The sequence below is a fragment of the Podarcis melisellensis genome (genome assembly GCF_964234715.1).
Source record: "Podarcis melisellensis genome assembly, chromosome: 5".
NCBI classification, from domain to species: Eukaryota; Metazoa; Chordata; class Lepidosauria; order Squamata; family Lacertidae; genus Podarcis; species Podarcis melisellensis.
The window spans coordinates 79,539,459-79,565,794 of record NC_138537.1 but is presented as its reverse complement, the minus strand read 5'-3'; the positions used below and the strand labels follow the sequence as shown (position 1 = coordinate 79,565,794).

General features: G+C 42.2%; 2 protein-coding genes across 2 annotated transcripts in view; one reads left to right on the top strand and one right to left on the bottom strand.

Annotated features, from left to right (window-relative positions):
• The window catches only part of LOC309371169 (uncharacterized protein), a 238,664-nt gene that overhangs the window by 89,795 nt on the left and 122,533 nt on the right, over positions 1-26,336 (top strand). Inside the window, exon 2 of the mRNA XM_081913849.1 lies at positions 5,160-5,244. Coding sequence (XP_081769975.1) covers positions 5,160-5,244 — 85 coding nt within the window. The remainder of the gene's footprint in view (positions 1-5,159; positions 5,245-26,336) is intronic.
• The window catches only part of RASGEF1A (RasGEF domain family member 1A), a 237,947-nt gene that overhangs the window by 127,640 nt on the left and 83,971 nt on the right, over positions 1-26,336 (bottom strand). The gene's annotated exons all lie outside the window — the stretch shown is intronic.

Below are 26,336 nucleotides of genomic sequence, written 5' to 3'. Positions count from 1 at the left end.
TGCGCTGGGTGCATGACATCAGGCACGTGACGTGACACCAGGTCCACTCAATCTGGGGTGCAATTCAGTACCTCTGCCCTGGGATCAGGTTGAAGGAGCCAGCCAAGTGCTTCTAGTAATTCCCTCTTTCTGTGCTTGTGCACCGATTATGATGCACTAATTTCATGAGAGTTGTGCTTGCGTTGAGAAAATGAGGAGGAGGCAAGAAACCCCACCATCAGTTGGTTAATTAGGAGTTTGCTCAGTTCACGTCTGAGGTGGCGGCTTTGAACCTATGATAAGCTTAGCAAGTAATGTACTAAAGTTAAGTGCATTGCCATGCAGGAAACCCCCTTAAGTAACTGCTTGTACCCTTGTTAACTGACAGCTCAGACTTGAGAAAGCCAGCATTATGGCAAAAGCACCAATAATAGCACTGGGATAACCTTCTAATCCCTCTGCACATTTCTGGAAACAATTCTTTAGGAGACTCCAGCTGTCAGTCTAGGTCTGTCAACGTAAGATGCCAAGACAGAGAAGCTTAGACGTGTGGTCATTTATTTATTTTTGAGGAGGAGAGGAGGGTGAGGAATAACAGAAACCTACCAATTATTCAATGTCTTACTATAGGCTGAATTTGACATTAGCGACCAGCATCAAACTGCACATTGCAGCTTTGGTTATTTAACCAGCCCAGCCTAATTTGGTGTGTTTAATCAGTTAATATATCCCCCCTTTTGTAAACAATTTACATCCATAGCAGCTTCCATTTAATAAAATGAAATAACACCAATAACTGAATAATTTTAAATGAATAAAACGCCATTCAAAACTTTTGCAGTTGTAACTGCAAACTATAAGAGCAACATATAAAACCATTTCAAAGAGTGGTAAAGCCCTTAAATAAGTGAGTAACCATTGTGCAATGGATCAGACCAATCAAAATTCATAAAAGTATATTAATTACAACAGGCTTCCTCCAGAGTAGGGCCATGTCTAAATCCTGAATCAAATTGGGCAGATTTGTACCAAATCTGAATCACATCAAAGCAGATACAATAGCTACATACCAGGCTCAGTGGACCCACCAGATACATATTAGGCTCGGTGCTGATATCTAGACCTCAAAACAGTCTCTGAAAAGGTCAACCAGATGTCTCCAAAGTGTTATTAATGACAACACCAGGGTGTGGGGAGGTGGAAAGCTGGATTTCACTAATTGGGAGATTCTGCACAGTTTGGCGTGATGTTGCTCCTGGCCACACTGCGTCTCCCATCAGGAGAGGTTGCCCGGACCAACACAGCCTGGTGGGCAAATGTTGCAATGCACTCACTGTGTGCATGGCACCAGCCCCTCCCCCCAATGTTAGGTGCAACTCAGCACTAGTGGGCATAATAAAATCACCAAATTAGAAGGCAGGGGGAAATGCTAAAGGGAATGCCTGTTGGTACGAATGGAAAAGACAAATGTTGCTAATCGTAAATCCAAATAAATGCAGATGTAAACTTCTCTGGTTTAATTCAAATGGGGAGGGGAGGTGGATTGACAGCTAAATTCTGCTCAAATGTGGATAAGCCTTTAAAATGAGAAATCTAGTTCTTGTAGAGGTGGTAAACCTATCTCTTGATAGTAACCACTTCAGAGAACAGGTATGGGTTCACATGATAGAATTCTCCCTCACACAAACCAAGATTCCTGGACATGGAAAAGTAGCATGTTTATTTTGCTGATCATCTCAGAAAAACATCTCTGTGGCTCTACTTTGGTTTCACTTCTTCCCATTATGACTTTTGCAGTTGGTTTTTTGGCAGCGGGTTATAGGCATTTGCAGGCAATCTGCAGCTCCTCTGAACCACATAGACAGACACACAGCTGTGATTCAGCAAGCCATAGTCTTTGGACTTTTTTTTTCAAAAGCCTTGCCAAGGTTTCTGTCTGCCCTGCTGTGCCAATGCTGGTTAGTGGCCTAGCTAGAACTACCTTAGGGTATCTTTTGTTTGCATGGCCGTATTTTCCATACATCCCCAACAGGAACTATGATTGCTGCTCTTTTCATCTGGCTGTCAAATGTTTGCATCCTGCAGTTACCTTGAATATCCCCTCATTATTTCCCAGCCATGCGTACAGTTCAACATTGAGCCACACATTTTTGTCTCAAATGTATGCATTGTGTTTTGTAGTTGCTCTCCCTCATGAAAACTGATGCATATTTAGAAAAACACATTGTGTTTATAAAAATACTCAAAGCAATTGGCAATGAAAATTAAAAATTAAAAGCTAAGAACAACAATGAAATGTGCATACCATAAATATTTAAGTTAAACCGCCATTACAACCAATAACTAAGGAACTTGACAGCAATAGCTGGGGAAAGCTCTTAAGAACAAAAAGTCTTCATGTGTTGTTGAAAAGAACATAAGGAAGTAGTTTGCTGAAATGCCCTTTTTAGAACGTTGTGTGAAACTTCCTATGTATCTGTATTTTCTGCTGTTACAAATTGAGTTTTACTGAAACTAAGGGTAGTTTGAAACAAGACAACTTCAAACCATGGTTCATGAAGATGTTTTGCTTAAACCAAATTCAGATTCATCTAAGGAAATAAAGTGATATTTGGGTGCTTTTGGCCTCTAAAATAAGTTTGTGGTATGCTTTTGTAGGCAGAGATCAAACCAATCTATTGAAAACTGCTTAGCAGTGGCGTAGCGTGGGTTGTCAGCACCCAGGGCAAGGCAAATAATTTGCGCCCCCTAACCCGTGGATTTGCGCCCCCTAACCCCCAGATGTTGCGCCCGATGCAGACGGCCCCCCCTGCACTCCCCACGCTACGCCACTGCTGCTTAGTAAACCATTAATAGAAGATTGGTACTTGTGTGTTTTTTGGTGGTGGGGGGGGAATGGCAAAGCAGTGGCAGGCAAAAAAAAATAAAATATATGTACGAAGATGTGGGTTTCATTTGTTTCTGGGAAAAGGAAGATGGGGAAAGGTGCATTCTGGTGAATGTGATTAAGTTCTTGCCCCCCTCTGAACTCTGTAAAATACATCACAAAAGATGTCTCTGCAGAAGTCAGTCGGTTCACTGCACGAGAACAATGCATAATGATTGCTTTTCTGCTATTATTGTTAACATCAACATTCATTTATGCACAGCGCTTTGTCAATAGAATGCTTTTCGGAATCAACTGACAAACTAGAGCTGGTCAAATTGGTGCTGCTGTTACTGGTTTGGCACACGTCTCCCTCACCACCCCCGGTGTACGTTCAATAGGGAAATAATAGTCTCCTCTCAGGTTGCTACCTAATTTCAGCAAAAGCAAAATTCACAGGGAATTTGGGAGGTTCTGTTTTGGCAATGCACCTGTCATTTTCATTTGAAGCTGAAACTTTGAGATCATTGAAATTGTGCCTGAGCAGTGCTATTTTTCCAGAAAAAGAGGTGCCAGAACTCACCACGAACACTTCCCTTGTTCTCTTATAATGGCAATGGTGCCCTCCTGAGAGGTGCCAGAGCTGAGTTCTAGCAAGCTCCAGCTGAAAAAAGGCCCTGTCCCCGAATATTTCTGCAGCTTGACCCTCCCACCTTCTCCTGTGGTGCAATTCAGTACAAAGTCAGCTATGCTGCCCGAAGCAATAGCTTCACCTTGCCTAATGCCTGGGCTGTACCTGCTGGAGATACACTGGATATATCAAATGATGCCTCCACCTGGTGTCAGGTATGAGTGTGGCTGCTATTATTGTGTGCTGGTCATGCATGTGGCTTTGACATGGAGGCGCTAGCTCACACATCTGATGCTTCCATGCAATTTCAGCCTGGTCTTACAGCTGTCAATAACCCCATACAATTCCAGGGAAGCTACAAACCATTTGAAGCGTCCCTGTGCCAGTTTATTTACATGCTCACATGAGTGACCTTATTATAGTCATTAGTGTTGTTTATTTCGTTATTTAGGGTACTAACTCGATCCATCCAGGAAGTTACAAGTGGTAATAATATTTTTAAAGGCGAGGGCTGGCACTCGTGTCTGAAATGTTGGAGAGCCATTGCCAGTCAGTGTTGACATGGCCAAACTAGAGGGCCCATTGGTCTGACTCAGAGTAAGGCAGTTTAATATGTTCCCATGGAAGGAGTGGCTTAAGATAGCATTTAGGACCTTGTCTATTGAACCCAGAACTTTGCATTGTGCCTGGAACCCCAAGCAAGGTGTATTCACTTAGGAAGTCGGAATTCAGGGAGTTAGTGTTGCAAAAAGTGCAGCAGCCTCCAAACCGTCTTCGAAGTTAGTCATGAATATAGCATCACAGGAAACTTATCCATGAGATTATGGATTATTTATTTAGTCATCATTTATTGATTTCATAAAAATTATATACCGCTGGATTGTAAGGAAAAACTTCAAAGTGGTTATGTTTGCCTATTTCTCATTCCTGGCCACCATTCTAACCTGCAATTCTAAATGCAATGTTGCAGTAAGAGGAAAAGCTTTCTGATCCTACCTCTTTGCCATTGATGGTTATTTCAATTCTCCTAAAATTAATTAATTCATTAATTCACCTGGATTTGGCTTTAATTTGGTTGCCCTCATCCAGGCCCCTGCAGTTTTCAGATATGCAATCATCTTTCCATAAAAGCAAGATTAGTGCATGTTTCGAGTGTGAGCAGCTGCTGTCTAGCACCCTTTCCTTTGGAGTAAAGGTGTTGATAATGCCAGTGTCAAAAGACCAAGCTTCTCCTGGCTGCTTTTCAGCAGCCAGAATTGGGCCTGGGCCCAATTTGCATGTAGTCAGTTCCCAGTAGACTGACTGGGTTCACTGTTTGCTTGAACTTGTCCTCCCAGTGCTCTGTTAATAGCTGATTTCCAATAAAATATTCACAGAAAGGAAAATCCTAAGCTTGTGAAAACTGAGGAGGAATTCTAAAAAATATCTTAACAAGTATCCAGGACAAATTGTTCACATTCTTTGCTTAGCTCCATAGAATTAGTGTGGTTGCTTTGCAACTTCTCACTGGTACTGTATGATTTCAATGCTTGATAAATATATTTTGTCTTCTGCTAATCCACCCGCCATTTTGTGTGACTAGACTTCTAAATAGGTTGAAGTAAGATAACCTACATTGTTTGAATAAGAAAATGTTTTCTTACATTTGTTCTATTTAAGAGGCTTTCGTGATGTTTCTTACAGGTTCTTCAAAAGCAGAAAGGAAACAATGGGCCGATGTGATGCTTGCAGAGACAATATGTTGCAGAATATAGATGTCTCAGAGAAAGTAAGTGGAAACTGTTGAACACAGGCTTTCCCTAATGAAGAGCTGATATCATTCACACAATTATTGCCATCACAGTTGTGCCTTAGGTGAAATTAGAAGTAAGCCTATTGGCTGCTCCTGAGGAGAAGCATCTGAGGAATTTTAGAGGAACCAAAACAGTTTTGATAAAATGAATGCAATTTCTGAGAGGGGTTTTGCACATCCCTGGTCAAAATGTGTTGCAGCGTACTGTCTATTCTTTAATATATTTATGAGAATCTATTTGGTTATTTACAGCTTGTGGCCAAGGTTGCCATCCATCAGCATGTAACACTAGTGCTGAGGGAAATGCGCCGGCTGCTAATATGCTACTGAGCCAAATTTAAGGTCTTACTATTATATAATTAAATAACTTAGGGCCAGATCATCTGAGACCTCTCCTTATCCCATATATACTTGCCTGCTCACTGTGATCACATGGCCATTCTTTATAGCCCCAGATACACTGCAGTGGCAGGGAGTTAAGTTTTGTCTTGTGGATCAGGCCACTCATTTTGTATTGAACAGCACTCATCAGTTCCAGAAAGTGGTCAGAGGCTAGAAAACTCCCTTGTCCTCACCCCCCACTTTAATGTTGAGAGAGCAAGACTAAGAAGTAACTCAGAATTGTCCCTTGGATGTGTTTGACCTCTGAGGCCTCTGCTTTGCTCAGCCTGCCCCAAGGTTGCTCCTATCTGTTTTGATAAGTTTTTATTCTTTTGTTGTAACCCTTACTTCAGGACCAGGGACAGTTCTAGCTTCTTTATTACTGATGTCAGTGGTATTTCCAGGGCCAGGCTATTCACTGACCTTGGTTGTATGTAACTGGCAGATGGAAAATCGGAAGACCTTGTTCTTTATTGTTTCTTGTTTATTTTCCTTTCCTTTCCTTTTTTTCCTTTCTCTTTCTCCTTCTTGCTTCTCTTTCTCTCTTCCTTTTCTCCTCCCCCCTTTCTTTCTTCATTGACTACTTGGGGCCTTTATTAGGGTCCAGGGATTGTACACTCATGGGGGTGGTAGATGGTTGATGGAGGGCCTGGGGTAGAAGGCAGAGAAACAGGGTGGGGGGCTGGGAGGAGAAAGGAAAGATACCAGATAAGAGCGGGGAGGGACTGTTACCTTCTGTGGGTTGTAAGGGTTAAGAACAACCTTTAAAAGAGGACTCCGTATTCTAGTTTTGCATTTTGTAGCTGTTTTTGTTTATTTACATATTTTTTCCCATAATGTATCATGAAAAAAAATAAAAATAAAATCTTAACACCAAAAAAAGGGAGTTCATTGCCCTTGGTTGGCTTTGAGACTTTAATACAAATTGGAACCTCTATCACTAGTTTCTGGACATTTCTTGTAGATGGGAGTTCTGCACTTTTAAATGAAAAATAGTCTCTCTAAATGTAAATTAGTTTTTTTGTATTCTGTTTGTATTCTTGGTTTTATCATTAGACAACTCTTATCTTCATTAAGGAGTTGTTTATTTCTGTGTATTAATTAAAAAGGCATTAATATGCATATGGATATAAAAACACTTGGTGAATGATAGCAAAAGTTCTCATATTCCCCTTGGAGTATGCATTATAAGCACAATTCTTTTAAATGTTTCTTAGTCGGGCATTATTTATTACCCTAAACTTAAGACAAAGGGAGAGTGCTAAGGCTGATTATCGCTTGGGTGTTCTTCAGTGCTAATTGAGTTATTTAACTCAATTGCTATATGTCATCTTTTTAATAACTTAAAAACCAACTCCTGTGGATATTCTATTTTTTTAAACAGTCTAAACATATGGTCTTTTAAAAATCTGGCTCTTTGCTATACACATTTTAACATAATAATTAACTAGCTGACGCACAAACACACTCTCTTAGGCTTTGCCTCATCTATTCTGTATGTGTGCCTTGCTTTTCTTTTCACCGTGTCCTCCCTAAAAGAGGGCATGTGTTGTGGTGAGACCTGGAGACCGACCTCCTGTGTTGTGGGTGGGTAAGATTGGATAGCCTCAATACCCGATTGGTAGGTCCCTCAATGTTGGGTTTAATCTGGCCAATAGGGCGCAGTCCAAATGGATCAAGGGACCTATATAAACCCATGCAGGTGACCCAGAGCTTCTTCCTTTGGCTCATGCATTAGGAATACCCACCCACCTCTGCCTACTTTTAGGGCATTTTTTGCACTTGACCTTGCTATGCCGTCGTGTGTCGTTGGGACAGGGGCACAGCAGGAATTTCCCCACTTGGCTGATTAGCTGTTGCCATTTGGTTTCGCCTGCCACGTAGCAAATCGTCACAACTTGTAAGGTTGTGGATAGGCACTGGTTCATGTGATAGGGATGGGAGAATAGTCTTGCCATCCCTATGTGAAAGATATTCCGTTAAAGGAATCCAGGGACGCAACTGGTTTGGTCAACCCCCGAGAGGGGGTTGTGCCCATGTCTGAGTCTGGGGGAAGCATCTGGGGTGTGAACATAGTCTGTTCCTTACTTCTTGCCTACCCAGGTGTTCACCCTTGGCTGACCTATGCTGGTGCCTGGGTGAGCGCTGCCTGCAGGGGTGAAGGGAGCCAGTCACACCAGAGCCTATGCAACCACTCACTTTCTGTAATCAATAAAGTTGTGGCCTAAATTCTGCCCAAAACCAAAACTAAAATTTGAGTCAAATGTGTCTTTATTTAGCGGGGAGGTCTCTGGGTCTGAACACGCAACAACAGGGAAAAAACTTCAAAGGATACACATTACAAGTAAATTTCCATTGTCCTTTCCCATCCCTCTCTGCTCCTTCCACCCCTTTTGAATGGATCAACTCATGGTTTGGGGTGGGGATTTAACCATAGTTTCCCAATCAACAAACCCTGGAAGTGCTGCATTACAGCACATGGGCACATGGCGTAAGGACTGAGAAGAAGGAAGTATGCTAGTGAAATCTCATCCTTGGCCCAATAAAGCATGTTTTATTGGGCTGAGTTTGCTATGTCTTAGCTGAGCATTTATAGATATATTCCCAGTTATAACATTCAGTGAACCAACCCATTTTATACATACCGTATGTTAGCGCTGTCTCTTTACTGGCTAAATACAATATAATAATGCATCTGCCCATATTACTATTTATTGCCTTGATGGCATGTAAGACCCAGCACATAAGAGCACTCTGTGCAAAGGCTTCCAGGTGCAAATTTGATTGAATACAAATAACCTCTAAATGGGAAGAACTGTGATTAGCCTGAACTTTGATTGCTAATATATTCCAACATCACAGTTTCCTACAAAAACGATGAAGAAACTAATCAGATTTGAATTACTTCTGCTTTACAAACAAAAAACAAAAACCCTGTAAAAAACCCAAACCCTGTTACAATTGGGAGAGTAGATGAAAGATGTGTGCCACAAATCACTTAAGCCCAGAGGTTTTGCACTCAACTTAATTCATTTAAGGGTTGCTCTCTGGCAGCCTGGTTATATGAGGGCAAGCTACTCAGCATTCCAGTCTACCTTCATATTCTGTGGTTCATATTATCCCATTGTTTGCTTGCTGAGCTCTATCTCCAGTAAGCTGCTGCGGTCCCAGCAATGGGGTATATATTTCTCTCTCTCAAAATAATTTTATCCAAATCAATTTAGAAGGAGAAAGATCATATGTATAATAACAGAAAATTAAAAACAAGACACAAAACAAAAAAGAAGTCCATCTGCTATGTTCTGCCCCAGATCAACTTTCCATAACTCTTTCAAGGGCAGCCCCCTCACCCCAAATACATTGCTGTAGTTCAATAATGAGGTGGCAGAAGTTGGAATGACAGCTGCCAGGTCCTAATTGCTGTGAAACATAGCACTATCACTTTGATGTCTGTTGGTGCTCTGTGGGGGTTGTTTGAACTACAGTTGTTGGCACTCATGTTTTGGATGAGTGTTTGTGGTTTTTTAGTTGCAGTGTCTCCTCAGGGCATTGGGAACACTTGTTCCTGTTGTAGGTAGGATACCATGCCATCCATAGCATGACTTTTCCTTGCCCTTCTCTGGTGGCTTTCCAGATCTGCTTGAAAGTGTGTTTTGTAGATTCTGCTTCTAGTTCGTGAGAAAATCAGGGCTTGAACTGCCCCCTCTAGGTGTGCTTGGAAGAAAGCTGGGTATGCACATAGAGAGCTACGTTGTGATAGTTCACTTGGTAAGAGCATGAGACTCATAAGCTCAGGGCTGTGGTTTTGAGCCCCATATTGGGCAAATGATTCCTGCATTGCAGGGCGTTGGACTTAGATGACCCTTATGGTCCCTTCCAGCTCTATCTTTCTATGAAATGGAGCTACCTTATTGTTAAGTTCCATCAGCACCAGCCAGCATGACCAATGATCAGGGATGATCAGAGCTGTAGTCCAAAAAATGTGGATGGCACCAGACTAGTCTCATCTAACTGGAAATACCTGTTCAGGGTCTCAAGAAGGGGTCTTAATAGCTCTGCTGAGACCTTTTTGTTGGAGCTGGCAGGGATAGAACCTGTGAGATTCTGCATACAAAGTATCTGCTCTGTCCCTGAGCTGTGGTGCCTTGGGATGAATTGCCTTATATTTTGTGAAGCTCTTTTTTTTTTTTAAAAAAAGGTGGTTTTTCTTTTCTTTTAATAGAATTTATTTATTTGTCCTATAGGCTGAAATCACTGATAGTAAAGGGCCACACTGAGACAGAAGAGAGCATAAATCAACAGATGATAACTCACTTATTGATTGTTGCTTTGCTGCACAGAGTTGCTTGAATTGATTTGTTGTTCAAGTTGACTTTTCAGGACTGGCCCTACCATTAAGCAAAGTGAGGCAACTGCCTCAGGCAGTAATGCTGAGTGGCGGTAGGATATTTTCCCTGAGCCCCCTTGCAGTACCTTTCTATTGGAGGACAGGGCTCTGTGTGCCATGCAACCTGTAATGCACTCTGTAACTAGGCTTTTTTCTCATGTGCCCCTATAGAAGTAAGATTCAGCTGTCAGTCCAGTTGGCTTCTGTATGTTGAATGTATGTATGTACCATCATGTCCTTCACCCCAACAGCTAAATGTCATGGGCAAACCCTGGACCCATCTGTCAAGCTGTTTCTTGCCTCACCCCAGTGGTGGACCTACATTTTTGGGTCCTGAAACTTTAACTGTTATGGGGGCTCCTCAGCAACCAGCAATAAGGTTTGGGTAACCACTGTTATAGGGACGCGGGTGGCGCTGTGGGTAAAACCTCAGTGCCTAGGACTTGCTGATCGCATGGTCGGTGGTTCGAATCCCCGCGGCGGGGTGAGCTCCCGTCGTTCGGTCCCAGCTCCTGCCCACCTAGCAGTTTGAAAGCACGTCAAAGTGCAAGTAGATAAATAGGTACCGCTTTATAGCGGGAAGGTAAACGGCGTTTCCGTGTGCTGCGCTGGTGCAGGCTCGCCAGAGCAGCTTCGTCATGCTGGCCACGTGACCCAGAAGTATCTGCGGACAGCGCTGGCCCCCTCTTAAGCAAGATGGGCACGCAACCCCAGAGTCGGACACGACTGGCCCGTACGGGCAGGGGTACCTTTACCTTTACCTTTAACCACTGTTATTTTTCTCAATGGGGTTGTTCCAGGACAGATCACTTGTTTAAAAAATAATAACTACTACATCTCAGATTTTGATTAAAAGTGCTGCACTATATTATCTCATGTGTCAAAGTCATTGATGTGAATAAAAAATTCCCTATGCCTATTTATAGTTTTTACATGAGTGCAACATTCCACCTTTACAACCTCTGTGCTACTGACTCTCAAATTTTGGGATTGTTGAAATATATACAACAATAATGTAATCAATTTGCATTGTGCAACTCAAGTTGGGTCTACTAGACCCAAAGCTTTTAATCAATGTGGACTAAATTAGATTCTGGAGCCCTTCTGGGATTAGGAGCCCTGAAACCTAGGCTTCATTAGTATCATACTAGATCTGCCCCTATCATGGGGCTTTTCTAAAGATACCTAGACATGTGTCCGCACATTATAGGAATATTTATAAATAACTGCATCACATCACATCATAAAATATGCCTAACATTTTCCTTGAAATTTACTGCATGGGAATTCTAGGAATCCCAGATAGACTGCAATCTATTGTGGCAGCTCTCCCATCTATCCGCCGTTGCACTGACTGCTGCTCTGGAGTGACTTTGAAAAGTAAATATCTTGAATTCATCAAGAGGTTTCTTTCACTGCCACCTTCTCTTCTATTACAGCTTTGATAGAACAGCATCCCTAGAGATCTGTAAAAGGCACTAAGTTTCCGGGATGATGAATTGAACAAGGCAAAAGTACATCAAAACCACAGCACTCTGAGGGGAGCATGTTGAGAAGGGGTGGGGTGGAATAGAATGCTGGTGGGGGCAATGAAAGAATATTTTTATGGTCTCTTTGAGTTGCTTATTGTTTCTGTACTGAATGATGAAAAGGATAAAATGGATCAAAATATATGAAGGTGAGCAAAACACGGTGACACGCTTTCTCTGCATTTGAGAATTGCAATATGCTTAACAAGTAATTTCGGTCACAGGTGGTATGGCTCTGTTTGTGTTTTGTTTGACTCAACACCAGCAAAGGGGCCACTCTTTCTTTTCCTTCTGATTTTTCTCTTACCAAGCACGTCAGCCTCTTCAACAGGACTTATTGGAGTGGTTCGCCTCTCGTAAAATAGCAGCCTTCTTTACATTAGGCAGCTCTTTCTTAGCTTTTGTTATGCCCCGGGGTTTGGCGATGGATTTGAACTTGTAATGTAGTAGGCAGCTGAATGGTTTGAAGGGTAGCGTCATTGTGAATTAATTAATTAATTAATTAATTAAATTTCTATACCACCCTTCATCCATGGCTCACCGTGCAGTTTACAGTATGAAAACACATACCATAGTAAAAACAAAAAAATACCACCCCGGTTTAAAAAGCTATAAATGGTTTAATTCATCTGGCGTGTCTTCTTTTTGAGAAATCCATTCTGATTCTTAGTGACCATAGCATCCCTTTCTAAGTGCTTGCAAACCAACCATTTAATTACCTGTTCTTGGACCTTTCCAAGTATCAATGTCAAGCTGACTAGTTAGTAGGTACCTGGATCCCTCCCCCCCCCACACTCTGTTTTGAAGATGGGGACAATCTGCAGGGACCTTACCCATTCTCCAGGTAGTCTCAAATATTATAGACAGAGTCTCTGAGTCTTTTAAATTGTTTTTAACTCTTCCAAACCTGAATTCATTCTGAACTTTGGCCCGCCTGACCTTCTCCCTGCAACTTGTGAATGCTCTTCTTTTGTGATTTCTCCTTTCTTCCATTTCTTATCCATTCTTATACATCAGTAAAGTTATATGAATTGTTACTACAGTTATTTGCTACTCTGCAACTATTTCTTTTATTTGAAAAACATATCTGAGCATGTGATTTCCCCACCAGATTGAACCCCCACTGGGTTTTTCCTTTTTGGGGCCAAATGAACATCATATACAAGGAATTGATTGGCTCAGTCTCTCTCTCTCTCTCATATATATATATATATATATATATATATATATATATATATATACACACACACACGCACACACACACACACACATTTACACTTGAATATTTAAATATTTTTCCCATAATTTCTCCCAGGTGCTCATTACTATATTATGCCCTATATCCCTTGCCCAATGGATAGTAGCTGATTTTACCAATTCATCTTTTGCCTCCCATTCTAATAATAGCAGCCACGCCACTGCCGCATGATTTCTGTTCTCATCCTGAAAAAAAAGTTCTTAATCCGAGGTATTATTTCTGGGCTAGCGGGGTCTGTAACCTGAAGTGTATGTAACCTGAAGCGTATGTAACCCGAGGTACCACTGTACTGTCAACAATCTTTTTCAAACTGTGAACTTTGGGTCAAACCCCCCCCCCCAATTTTACCACATCATTTATTTGATGATACTGTAACCCTCTTATATTTCTTCTCCTTTACTTAGGATTTATGTACAGAGCCTCCTTATTTTTATGTTTATTTGCAAGAAAGAGATAGATAGATAGATCAGCAAGTATGGCCAGTGAATGCAATATAAGGCACAAAAATCTGGTCTCCCACCCTCACCCCAGTCTTTCCTTAATCTTGACATTGTTTACCACTGTCAATTCAGTTTTCCAGCCAGCTGTTTATTTTATTAGACTGACCTCCTTCTATCTTTTGATTTACCTTGTTCTGTCAGGTAAGCAACACTAGAACCAATAAAATCCAGATTTTGTCAGGTTTCATCCAGGCCCATCAATAATTTGCTGGGTTCTCCCCCTACCATTAATCTTCCAGGCTCCTTCAGGCTCCATGGAACCTGCTTCTGCCCTGGCTGTGCCTGATTTGGTTCTACCTGTGCCCACCCTCGAGTTATTAGTAGCCTTTTTAAAATGGAGAGAAGAATGATTTGCATGTTGAACCAGTAATGTGCTGTCAGTGACACAGGAGATGGAACAAGAGTGGACTGTGATGTGACGCCAGGCTTAGCAGACCACGTTTGAAGTAGAAGCCCCCGTGTTTGATATTCTACACTGGTAACAGAGGCTCACTCATTTCTGACTGTCCAGGATTCAAATCCTAAGATACAAGCTCTTCCTCCTGCAGAGTTGCCAGTAAGCCAGTATCGTACTGGTCTGTAGACTAACCAGTAGTAGAGTCCAAAACACCAATAGTGGTAGATTTTGCCTGGCATCAATGGCCTGTTCTCTGGTTGTGGGTGATTCCATTCCACTCTCAAGCTTCTTCCATGGGTGGGACTGGGGAGGCAGTATCTTTTAAATAAAAATGTGGAAGCCAGTTATCATTGTGTTCAGCCATTGTTGTTGTTGTTTTAAAAAATAAATGCTTTTGACTGAGGATGGAGTTATGCAACCCAGTTGTTCAGCCTAAGTTAACATTTTCAGGCAAGCTAAGGTCTTGTGAACGGTCCAGCCTGTGTCCAGATTATAGCAGTAACCTATGTTCTATTTGCCTATGGCTGGGCAAAGTTCTGAGTAATCAATCCTCCAGGAAGGTTCTTTAATTTTTTCAGAGATTGGAGTGTAACCCTGAAAATTGCCTTTGAGAATTCTCATGGTTTAGCCCTCTTCATTGTTGCCTTTCTCCATATTATTTTAACATTAGCATTTACCAAGGCAACGGGGAGACCACTTGACAAGAAGCCGACTACTCTGGCATACTGTATACCTCATCAAAAGTATTTGTGCCTGTTACCTAAAGCCATGACTCACCTAGCAACAAGCTTGTTATGCAGCTTTCACAAACCCCGGGAAAGCTGTGGAGGGGGAAAAAGAAAACCCCCCCACACTTATTTTGGAAGAGGACCATTTTCACAATTTGCAGAGATTTGTTATTATAATATGTGAATTATTTCATTCCTGATTGAAAAGCGTGGTTCTCTCCCCCCCCCCCGCCCGCCCCAAGTTGCTTGGCAACTAACTGAAGGCAAGTGGGACTGAAATTGGAATTTGAACATATTATAGTCTTTTTGGTTTCCCTTTCAAGTGGTAAGCAGAGCAGTGAATTCTGAATCCCTGGCTAATTAGTACCTCTCTATGTAAAATGGGCCAGTGTATTGCAAACTGGATTATCATGGGGAGTGAGGATGTTACCTCTGGGTAACTATTCAGGTGAGGAGATGACAGCAAATTGTGAAGGCTGGCTGGCTGGCTAGGAGAGAGCGTCCCACATGCATACACAGACGGACTCTGCCAGTGAAATTCCTTATTTTCAACTCCCCTGCTGTTCTGCTTCTCAGTCTTCCTAAGCAGTCTGCTTATCATCTTGAGCTGGGTGGTAGGAGAAAACTGCCAAGCACATTTCTGAAAGCACCAGTGTAGAACCACCCTCTCGGGTTATGTCACATCTGAATAAATTGTGACCCACCAAACAAATGCAACCTCCCAAAACAGTATTTACTGAGGTCTTCATAGGCTGCAAAATGGTGTTATCGTTTGGGGTGAGGTTTCCCTAAAGCCTAGTAATTAACAATTGGGAGGATTTTGATTATCTGGGATGTGAAGGGAGAAATACAAACTGCAGAGGAATTCCTGAGCTGGCATACGCAAAGTGACCTGGTCAAGCTTAGGACTATTATGAAACAATACAAAGCCATTGGTAATACAAGAGAATTGTCCTTCCCCCGTGCCCTGAGGTATGAACGGAAACTGGAGATTTGGAAGGTTGCCAGGGTAATTGGGTGCGAGGTGACAGCAAAAGAGAGTCTGTTTGCAAGGTGTGCTGGGTAGAAGAAGGGAAGACTAGGATCCATCTTGGGCAGGCTGGCTGAAGGCTGGCTGGGACAAATGCCTTGGACTCCATGGCTGCACAGCTGTGGGGGACAAGCCCCTCTTGAAATGACCCTGCTGTAAGATCTGGACTCTCCATGGAGACTGAAGGTGTAAATAGGTGAATAAACCATATTTCTTAAAGCTACGACAGTATCTCAGTTCTCCAAAGGAACACAGACCCCGGGGAGCACCTGGAACCCCCTGGAGTCTTGCAGAGAGTGAGGGTGGCATCCGACTTTTGTAACAATATGGAGTGTGCAGCCTTTCAGGGACGTTTCTATGAACTGCTTCGGACTGAAAAGACAAGAGGGTTTGCAGGATCTAGCAGCCCACAACTTCCCACTGCTGCTTGGCCTGAAAGCAGTTGAGCCTTTGTGAGCAGTTCAACTGCGTGTTTGTGCAAAGGCTCGAGGGTTTTGCAAGCTTTCAGTTCAAGTGCCCACAAAAGCTTGAAAGCAGCTGCTTTCCCCATATTGGATTCCTACATAGGGCTATGTTCTGCAGGGAAGGAATTAAATCTCAGGATGAGGAGTCAGAAGCGAGGAAGACAGCTATTTTCCATGGAGGGCAGCCCTGACCTTCTCTCCACAGTCTAAACTTCAAACTGCCCTGCAGTTGAAATGGTGAATCTGCCATTTTAAAACATGGTTATGTGAACCAGTCCTTGGTGAGAACAGCACTGAGAGCATTTTAAGAGTTTGTTTCAAATGAGGCAACAATTCATATGGAGACTGTTACATTTTACATGAAATCCAATTGATAAACTTCAGCTGATGCTCTTTTGAGCATTCCTCAAAATCTCTCGTGTTTTGCTGAGCAAGAGCCAGCAGGTTCACCTCAAACTTTGTTTTGGGCAGCATTCAGTGACAAACTAAAGATGTGCAAAATGCCCTGGAGGAAGTTTCCTTAGCCTTGTTGAAATCAATTCTGGCTTCCCTCAGAATTCCTCAGATCTCTTCTTGCCCCAGCAGGAAGCTGCAAATGCATCACAATGTTTTGCTTCAAATGAGTTTGAGTGGCAAACTCTATCAGAATGCCTTGCAAATCTTTGACCCTTTTGTTTGTGGTTCTTAAGAGCAACTTTGGCCATAATCCATTTGCCCATTACTGTACCGATTTTCACCCATTCCCCCCTAGTTAGTTGGTATAAGGAAATCTCTCTGGGGTCAGCAAAAGATTTGGCCCAATACAGTGGTGTATGACGCCATTAAGTCTTGCTCCTAAACACTGCCAGCAAGAAGAATTGCCTCAGGGAACCTAGTGATAACACGGTTCATTGCTTATCTGATGCTATGTTGTCTCCCTACAGTCCTTCTCGCTGTGCAGAACAAGAGCTATGCTTAATTTGCCTGACACGTCTCCTCGACTGGGGCCAGGCGCAAGCAAGTGAGCAACAGCCATGTTGCATCCCTACACTTGGAATTTGTAATTTCCTAGCCTTGAGACTTCACTTCACTTTGTGAATAAGTGACTTTGCTCCCTTTAGAAGCTTTTGGCTAATTAATCATGGTTGCAGAGTGCTGTTGCAGGCAGCTTGTTATAACATTTGATTAATAGCAAGTGCTGATTTGGGAATTGTGGTACAGTGAGCAAGATCACATCTGGCAAGGCATGACAGTTACTTACTCCTTCACAATATGAGCTCTTTTTTTTGTCCCTGAGTGTTTTGCTCTGCACTGCTCAGACTCAGAATAAAGATGCTAACCCATTTCCCCAGGAGGTGTTGAGTTCAAAAGTTTTTTGGGGTTGTAGTGCATAAAATACATTTATAACACTTATTAAACTGCAAAGCCAATCAGATTTAGCTATGTGTTGATGGCATTTAGGTTACAAAATGATGGCAGTGCAAATGAAGAAGCAAACATCTTTGCAAAGAGTACTGAAATTATGACCAACAATTGCATTTTTTAGCATCACTGAAAATATTTAGAAAAAAAGTAAGTTGTTTCAATTTTTCACTCGTCTTAGGAAGCTGAAGATCATGAGCACATAACCTGTGTGTAGGAAATTCCATTTAACCCATATATAAGTGCACGCTATTTCTGTGGTCTTTACTAAAATGACCTGAAATGAATCAGAACAGTAGTAATAAAATCAAACATTCCATTAGAAAAATATTGGCAACTGATACTCTCCGGCCTTTACATACCTCCTAGCTTTGGTCTCCAGTAATGAACTCCATCTGCAACCACTTTTCAGCTAATAAACGTATGGAAATTTCACCCCAGGCCTGAAAAATGTGGCATACCACAGGCAGAATTCTGCCTTTCAGGGTTTCAATTCTGCATCTTCCCAGCTAGCTCTAGGGTTGAACTTGGAAGATCAACTACACACAGGCAAGCGGCCATAGCTCAGTGGCACAGCACACACTCTGCATTTAAGACAACCCAAATTCGATTCTTGGCATCAACACCTGAGGTAGGAAGGCACTTCTGCTTAAGTAGGGATGCCAAAGCATTGGTCCATAGGCCAGTTCTGGTCCTCCAAGCTTTTTTTTACCCCCAAGACCACCTACCAATTTTACATGTGGCAGGATAGCAGCATCCACAGGAACAGCGAAAATGATACCCAAATCAGAACCATGTGTAAGCAGGCATGCCAGGGGATCTGTGGGCTGGTGGTGATGGCAGCATCTGTTTTGGAGAGTTTAAGACAGTCCTGGGGGAAGTTTGGGGCAGGTCTTCTGCCTGCCACCCTCTTTTCCACTCTGATCTGCACTTCTAGAAGTGCTCACTTCTAGAAATATCTCACAGCAGTGCTCAGGTGAGACTGTGTCCATTCGTCTGCTCTTCTTGCTTGACTGTGCTGAACTTGCTGAATGTCCTAACGACTGGTAGATCTCTCGGAGAGCATCCTCCCATTGGCGCACATGTCAAAGGGGGACAAGTAATACAGTGGTACCTCGGGTTAAATACTTAATTCGTTCTGGAAGTCCATTCTTAACCTGAAACTGTTCTTAACCTGAAGCACCACTTTAGCTAATGGGGCCTCCCGCTGCCGCTGTGTCGCCAGAGCCCGATTTCTGTTCTTATCCTGAAGCAAAGTTCTTAACCTGAAGCACTATTTCTGGGTTAGCGGAGTGTGTAACCTGAAGCGTATGTAACCTGAAGCATATGTAACCCGAGGTACTACTGTAATGGTCTTCTGATTATTAAGAGACTAGTCACTTGTGACTAGAGCTGAGCAGAGATGACATGTGTGAAATACCTGCTGCGGTTTTACTGTTTGCTTAAAAATGTGAAGTGTGATTGTGACAACCATTTAATTATTTTAAGAGTAGGGATGGGGAACCTGAGACCTGTGGGCCAAAAGTGGTCCTCGAAGCTTCTGTAACAGGCCTTCAAAATTCTCTTCAAGCCACACTTGCTTTCCACAGGCCACACCTCTGACTGCCTCTGCATTGTACCCCAGGCGTTTTTGCCTAGCTGCTGTGGCCATTGCCCCCACCTTCTGCCATGGCCAAAAGGAGCTGAAATGTGCCATGCCACATCTCCCCAGCTCCTCTTAGGATAGCTCTGTAAGATTATCTTTATCCCACTTATTTGACCTGAGTCTCTCAAACGGCAAATTGCATTCTTAAAGTGCAATTCTAGTACCAAACCTGGGGATCTGAAAACTAAAACCTGGTAAACATGTGTATCACACAGGGAGCTGTGATTAGATACTGCTCCCTGTTGAGCGTTCACTTCATAGCAAGTTTCTGAATAATGGCCAAAGCTTTCCTGTTGTGGCAAAATCATTGCTGATTCATTTTGGAATGTTTCCATTGGAGCTTGTGTCTGCTCTCATGTTGCTGTTTGATTTCTTTAAGGGGATTGTTTAGTTTGTAATGGCTGTAACCTGCCCTGAGCAATGCATATGCATTGGAAGGGAGGAGTTTAAGTTTTACAAGTAACTAAATACATTGCATATGATGGGCTCATTATAGCTGACAGCATATATGTGTGCGAAAGCACTAGGACAAACACAGCCAGAATTAGGAAGCAGGATTTAGACTCAGTATTGTACATTTTCTGAAGTGAACCAAGGAACTTCTTCTGCATTATCTCCCATTATAAACATGATTTATAAGCCCTGGCAGATGCTGCCTGGGTTTTGCTGTACTTGTTATGCTAATACACCATAGTTTGCAGGAAAACCGGCATTTGTCAAACGGTCTTCCCTTGTTCAACATACATTGAATTATTGTTTCACTTGCTTTAGTTCTTCTTCTCCCCCTTTATAATTAACTTTCAAATCTGCTCAGGGAACATAAAGAGCAAACAAATTCATTTTGCAATAACCTGTAAATAAAAGGGTTTCCAGATCACAGCTGACAGCTAATAGTGAGCAAGTCTGCTGCTGCTTGAGAGGCTGGCGAAATGAATGACTCAGAGGTATGAAATATCGACGATTAATTCACATTTCTTGGCTTTAGTCTTTTAGCACATAATGATCACATAGATTTTTAGAGGTGGTACAAAGTGGAAGGAGCAGATCTTTGGGCACTGATCATATTTCCACCTTCTAGCAAATGGAGGCCGTGCAAATCTTGCTATCAGCTTATAAAAAGAGCCAATATAACACAGTGCTAAAACTTTATGTAGAGCAAAGAACGGAACTTTAAAATTAGTGGTTATCTGTGAAGTCTCTATAGCCTTCCTTTTCTAGGAAAATGAATAATTGTCCTTTTCCCCTGCCAGGCAAAAGATGCTTAGGTAGCACATAACAGCTAAGTCTATAGACAAGCTATAACTCTTGCAACAGAGACACATATCTGAAGGTGTGACATTGGGGCCCCCAATGGAGATGTGTTCCTTGACCTTTATCAGCCTCAGAGTGTTTGTATGTCTGTGATCACATCCATTGACTTATATGCCTATTGCCAAGGTGAATGTATTGCCACAGTTCTGTAGGAGCACAGCAATCCACAGAATTCAGCTTCTTCTAAGATATGATCTGAAGTGTAAGGGTAATGTTTTGCAAAATATCAGAGCAGCTGCACATTTCTTTGCTCCACTCACTAACAATGCTAGAATAAATTGTTTTTTAAAATAGAAAACATGCAAATTTGCACATTACGTGTTACAGAATCGAGCTTTTCTTGGTGCAGAATTTGAATAATCTTGACACAGAATACCTATTTTGTTTTTGTTTTTTCACAAAGCGCACACAGCTCTGTCTGTTGCCGACATCTGCTTAAGCTTGACAACAACCATATTTGGTTATGTCTTTTGGAAAATATTAAAATACACAGTCTGCAGCAGTGGTCACCAACCAGTCTGGACCAATGGGCACATTTCAGATTTTGAGAAAGTTCTCTCAGCACCATGCACAAAAGGGTTGACATGGCAGAGGGTATGGCATAACATAAAAATAGGGAGTGTAGTTATTCCTGTTCTCCCCCCCACCCCACATCAAAAAACCACATGCTTCTTCTGAGAAATTACCTATGCACAGATGGTCCTAATAGTGTTCACAAATTACTGACTACCTGCCTCCAGCAACAAGGGTGCTGCTGTCTAATAACAAGGAACAATCCCCAGAGCCAGAAAAAGACCCCCCTACCCCCCACAAACACCCCCCACCACACTTGGCTCCCCTTCTCTCTGTCCAAATGCATCTTTCCCTCCATCTCACTTACTACACATACACACAGACCAAACAAACACTGCCCCCCTCTGATTGGCCAAGTGCACCTCTATCAAACACACACACTCAGAAAATGCCCTCCATGGGTGAACAAAGTGTCTGCTGTTTCTAAAAATCCACACCCACCCAAAAAACAACCCCAAGCACACAAGGTCCAATAGCCTGGTGCCCATGAGTGCCAGTTTGGCAATCTCTGGTCCGTGGGTTGTATCTGGTCCGTGGGTTCCACTGGAGCAAAAGGGCTTCTATTTTCTGCCTATCCCCATCTGTGCAGGACCAAATTTTTGTATGGCCCCCAACACTTCAGGGCCAATTCTGAGGCTCACGGGGTTCAGAAGATGAAGAGGAAGTTTCATTGCACGTCTAGAAGTCCCTTCACCTGCGGAGCTGTACCACTGGATACAGACCTAAAGAATTCTACAGACATCTCAATTCATTGCAGGCTCGCCGAATTTGTGACTCAGTAAGTTGAATGTAGGCCACTTCCTGTTCCCTGTGGACTCCTAAGTGTTTGACACCCACCCTCTCTCCCCGCCCCCTATTACAGGGACGTGATAGTGTGCCTTTTGTGTGTTAGGTTCCACATATAACTCTCAGCATCTCTAATTAAAATCTGCTTGTCTGCTAGGAACAGGCCACAAAGCATAGCTGGTGGAGGGTCCGCAATAAGCTTGTGCAGGTCAGAAGTTGTGCAGGCCTGATTTATTGCAAAACAGTAAAAATGAAATCTGTGAAGAGTAGCAGTGCACCCACTCAGACACTCATACTTATTGACAGGTGCTGTATTAATAAAACCAGTCATTGTTAAATGTCAGGTCAGTCTCCGTGTATGTTTATAGTGACTAGCTGTAAAGGAGTTGAGGTGTCCAACATCATTAATAGCTGCGTAGCAAGAGGGAATTTCAGCAGGTATAGATTTTCTTCCCACCACCAAAATTCTTCCTTCTGCACAACTATTTAGGACAGCCTCTTTTCAATGTTGTTTAACGGAGGTCCCTTTGAGGTTTGCATTTGCACTAATGGAGAATCATTAGCAGGAGGGAGTGATGGCTGTGATGCAAGGCACAGTGGGGCATGCTGTTCCTTTTCTTTTTCTTTTTCTTCTTTTGAGATTAGCCTTTCTAGTGGGAGGATTATTGGCTTAGCACTTTCTATCTTATTAGTGGCAGGCTGGCCTTTCTCGTTCCAAGGCGCTTTTCACTTTAATCTGATTGGCAAGTGAATCCAGGGTGCTGCTGGCTTAAATTGGGCTGGTTACCTCTTTTCGGTTTTTACTAATGCTAATCCTTTTGTTTAGGGAGATGAAGAAGTCCCATCAGATGCTGTTTTGGGGTACTCTGGTAATCTGCTAGTTACTGCCGTAGGGGTAGGCAAGTGATGTTTGGTAGGCCCTGCTGTGTCTTTCTGTTTATCTCTCAGCAAAACTCCTGTTACTAAGGTTTTCCTTACTCTCGTATTATGCTAGTCTCACTTTATGTATGAATTGGTAGCGGAGTTGCTTCTGCATTATATTCCTTTTTCCCTCCATTTTCCCCCTTTTGTATCAGGTCTACTAGTGCCTTAATTGCATTGGCAGAAAGGTAAATGTAATATTTTAAAAAACATGTAAATGAGTGGATATTGGCAGAAGCTTTGGCAAAGCCCTCCCTTATTGTTGGACCTGTTTCCAGTACAGGTGTGGCAGAGAGCATCCATACTTAGTAAAATTGTGTCCCTGCATTGTACAGTTCAGCAAGCCAACCTGATCTGAAAGGTCAAGGGTCAAGAGCAGGCATAGGCAAACTCAGCCGTCCAGATGTTTTGGGACTACAACTCCCATCTTCTCTAGCTAACAGGACCAGTGGTCAGGGATGATGGGAATTGTAGTCTCAAAACATCTGGAGGGCTGAGTTTGCCTGGTCAAGATTATCACATAATCGGCTCTTGCCTGTTGGTGCAAGGAAGGAGACATGGGACTCAGTTACATTAGTAAAGAAAAAGTGCTTTATATGAGTTATAACACTGACACCAGATGGCACTGCGAAGTCTCATCTTTCACCAGTGGGATTTCGCATTATGAAGTTTATAATGCGTTTAGCTGAATCACTTCTTTGATGTGTCTAGATCCAGTCATGTTCTAGGCAGGTGTCCCTGTGGATCCCTTTATTTATCCAGATCTCTGGTGGTGGTGTGGTGTCACTTGATGAAATCCTGCCTGACACCCCTCCATTGACCTGTTCAAGATAATCTGTGAGGCGTTCTGATGCTTTCATGTGCATCAACTGTTCAGTTCCTTCAGTTCCTGCTGCTTTCCTGCAATCTACAAGGCATCTCATTGTTTTATTTCTGGAATTGTGGATGGAAGAATAGGGTATGGAATTAGGGCCTGCAATTGGTAAAAAGGAACCAAAACTATGGTTTGTTGAGTTTGTAGAGATATATATATCTCCGGTCCCAGTGATTTGAAGCCCTATTATGTTTCCTGACATTTCAGAGCTTTGGAAGCTGCTAGAATTCATTATGGCTAGAAATTTGCTCATTTTACAATGAAAGATGAAGATTTCTGAAGTCTGGTTGGCCAAATTAAATCCTGGAACTAGATTCTGTGATCTGCACCATGGTTTGAGTTGCAAAATAAACAGGCATCATTAGCTTTTGGGCAGGAGCTCTTATCTTTTCTCATATATGCAGTTTTGGTCTATCACATTTAGGTTTCCAGTCTGACTTGGGAGTGATTATAGCAGCTTGTTTTATTTCCTTGTTTCCAATCTACTGAAGCATGTCTATTAAATATATGCAAGTTGTCTGCCTCACCCAATACAATGCTGATTATCTCATGCTCTCCCAGATTGTGCTTCCATTTGTGATTATTATTAAGACCATTTTCTTCAGCAACCTTGACTTCTAAAGCTCTGCAATTTGTTGCCTCCAGAATAGTGATGAGTTATCAACAAGCAATTTGCTGTAAATTTGGTGACTGAAGACTGTGCAGATTTGCATTGCTTCGCCTTATTTCTGTTCCTAGCAGACAAAGTGACTCAAACACACGGCTGATTTCCTACAAAAATGCTGGCAAGAAACCTGGTTAAGGATTACCAAGCAAGCATACCAAAATGTGTACTTTTAGAAATCCCTTTGAGATGCAGTGTGGTCCCAGTAACTGGGCAAGAGTCTCTGCTGACAATAGGGCAACTGTACCAAAATGAATTGCTGTGAAAATAAGAGGATAGGGTTGTCTTCACTCAAGGTGCCATATTACCAAATTCCGCTCCTGCTCTCTGCGATGAGGCTTCTCCCCGCTTCCTTCAATATATTAGAACAGGTGTCTAGTGATCTATGCTGCCTCAAGGCTAATGCCAGTGAAAGGGGGAAGTTGTTGTTGTTGTTCCATAGAAATAATTGTCCATAGTATCAGAATATTGTCTGAAATAACAACAGTTCAAATCTTCTGGAAGAAATAATACCACCACCCAAAGTAAAACTGTGTATGATATGATATTTAATGCTCCAGCTGGATGGACTTAATGCATAATAAACACAATATGTTTAGAATTCAATATATGAAAGAAGGGTGGGGGAGCACAACCCCTTCCACACCCCCAGAATTTATGACCCATGCTAAGAACATTTGTCAGAAGTTAGTAGGTATCCAGCGGTTAGAAAAAATGGGATTTCTGCTTGTGCAGTCATTAAGGCAGACTAATGAATGACAAAATATAATAGCATATGTTATCTTTCCGAACCCTAGGACAGAAGGAGGCTGATGAAGTAATTTAAACCTCATCATTTAGGTCTCTCTCGCTCTCTCTCTTTCTCCCCTCTAGTAAAAAGACTGTGCAGATTTGCAGAGCCCTCCTGAGAAATGTTGTTAGTTTCATCAAAATGCTTCTCTCGCCCCTTGAAACTGCTCAGGTGGTTTTGCCAAGGAGGAATCTGCAAACATTTTGAGTTAGACAAAACCCAGTGGCAATTCGAGCCTAGGACCAACTACCTTTGTTCTTTTGCTGGCAGTTTCTTTACCAGCTGCCGGTAAACATAGAAAGTTCTGGTGAGAGGTTGATGGTAAAGGGTCCATGTTATTTCCTGTGGGTTCTCCAAGTACAGGATATCTTAGAAATTTTGTCAGTCTTATTGAAGGTAATTTTTATTCTCTCAAAATTTTGCCTGAGGAGGAACCTCCACCTCAAAACTCTGCTTTTTGTGGAATTTACTGGCCAGTCTAGCCCTATTTATTCAGTGTACATTTTCCTTCCATAAGTATGTTTATTTCCCCTTCTGCTGAAGCTAATGGAACTTTGCATGCCTGCTGAGGAGATAATATATACATTGCGTCCTTCAGCTTTGAGGTATTTGTCAAAATGGCAGTAGCGAGAAAATGAATTATAAGCAGGTAACACTGTTGTTATGCTGAGGAGCTGACAGTTTCAAATTTTAGCTGGGGAGTGACGATCTGATAAGACAACAACCTGCTGGGAATGAAGCAGTTTTTGGACATTACTGGGTGATCACATGACTCTCATGGAGAAAGGAAAACTGTTCAGAGAATCTTTATGCTCTGAATAGAATATATAAAGCTTGGTTTCCACAATTTCTTCCAGTGTGAGGCAAAACAATGATAAAGCCATTTTCTTTCTTTCTTTTAATACATTTTCCCCACACTGTCACAGAGATGTTTTTTAAAAAAAATCCTGATATGCTTTATTTCCCTAAGAAAATATCTGAATAATGACTGTTTTATGTATAATTCCAGAAGGTTGGTATCTGCTGCGATAACTGAGGGCTCCATTGTGATAACACAGATTTTAAATGGTTTGAAATTCATCAAGTGGCCACTGGTTCCCTAAAAACAACAAACAACCTGTGGGGACTGGAAATTACTTGTCGGAGATCTCCAGCCCTTTCTGCAACTGCTATTCTCAGTGTCATGGCAGTTTGACAGGTTTGAAAGTGGTTTACACTACAATTCTACACTATTCAAAAATAGTATCATTGAATTTAATGAGGCTGCCTAGGAAATTTGGTATAGGACTGCAGCCTTGAGTATTCAATATGGACATGCCTTTTAATTCTTGGGTAGTACAATGCCATGGGCCAGCTGAGGTGTTATTAGAATCATAGAGTCCAACCCCCTGCAATGCAAGAATCTTTTTGACCGATGTGGGGCTCGAAC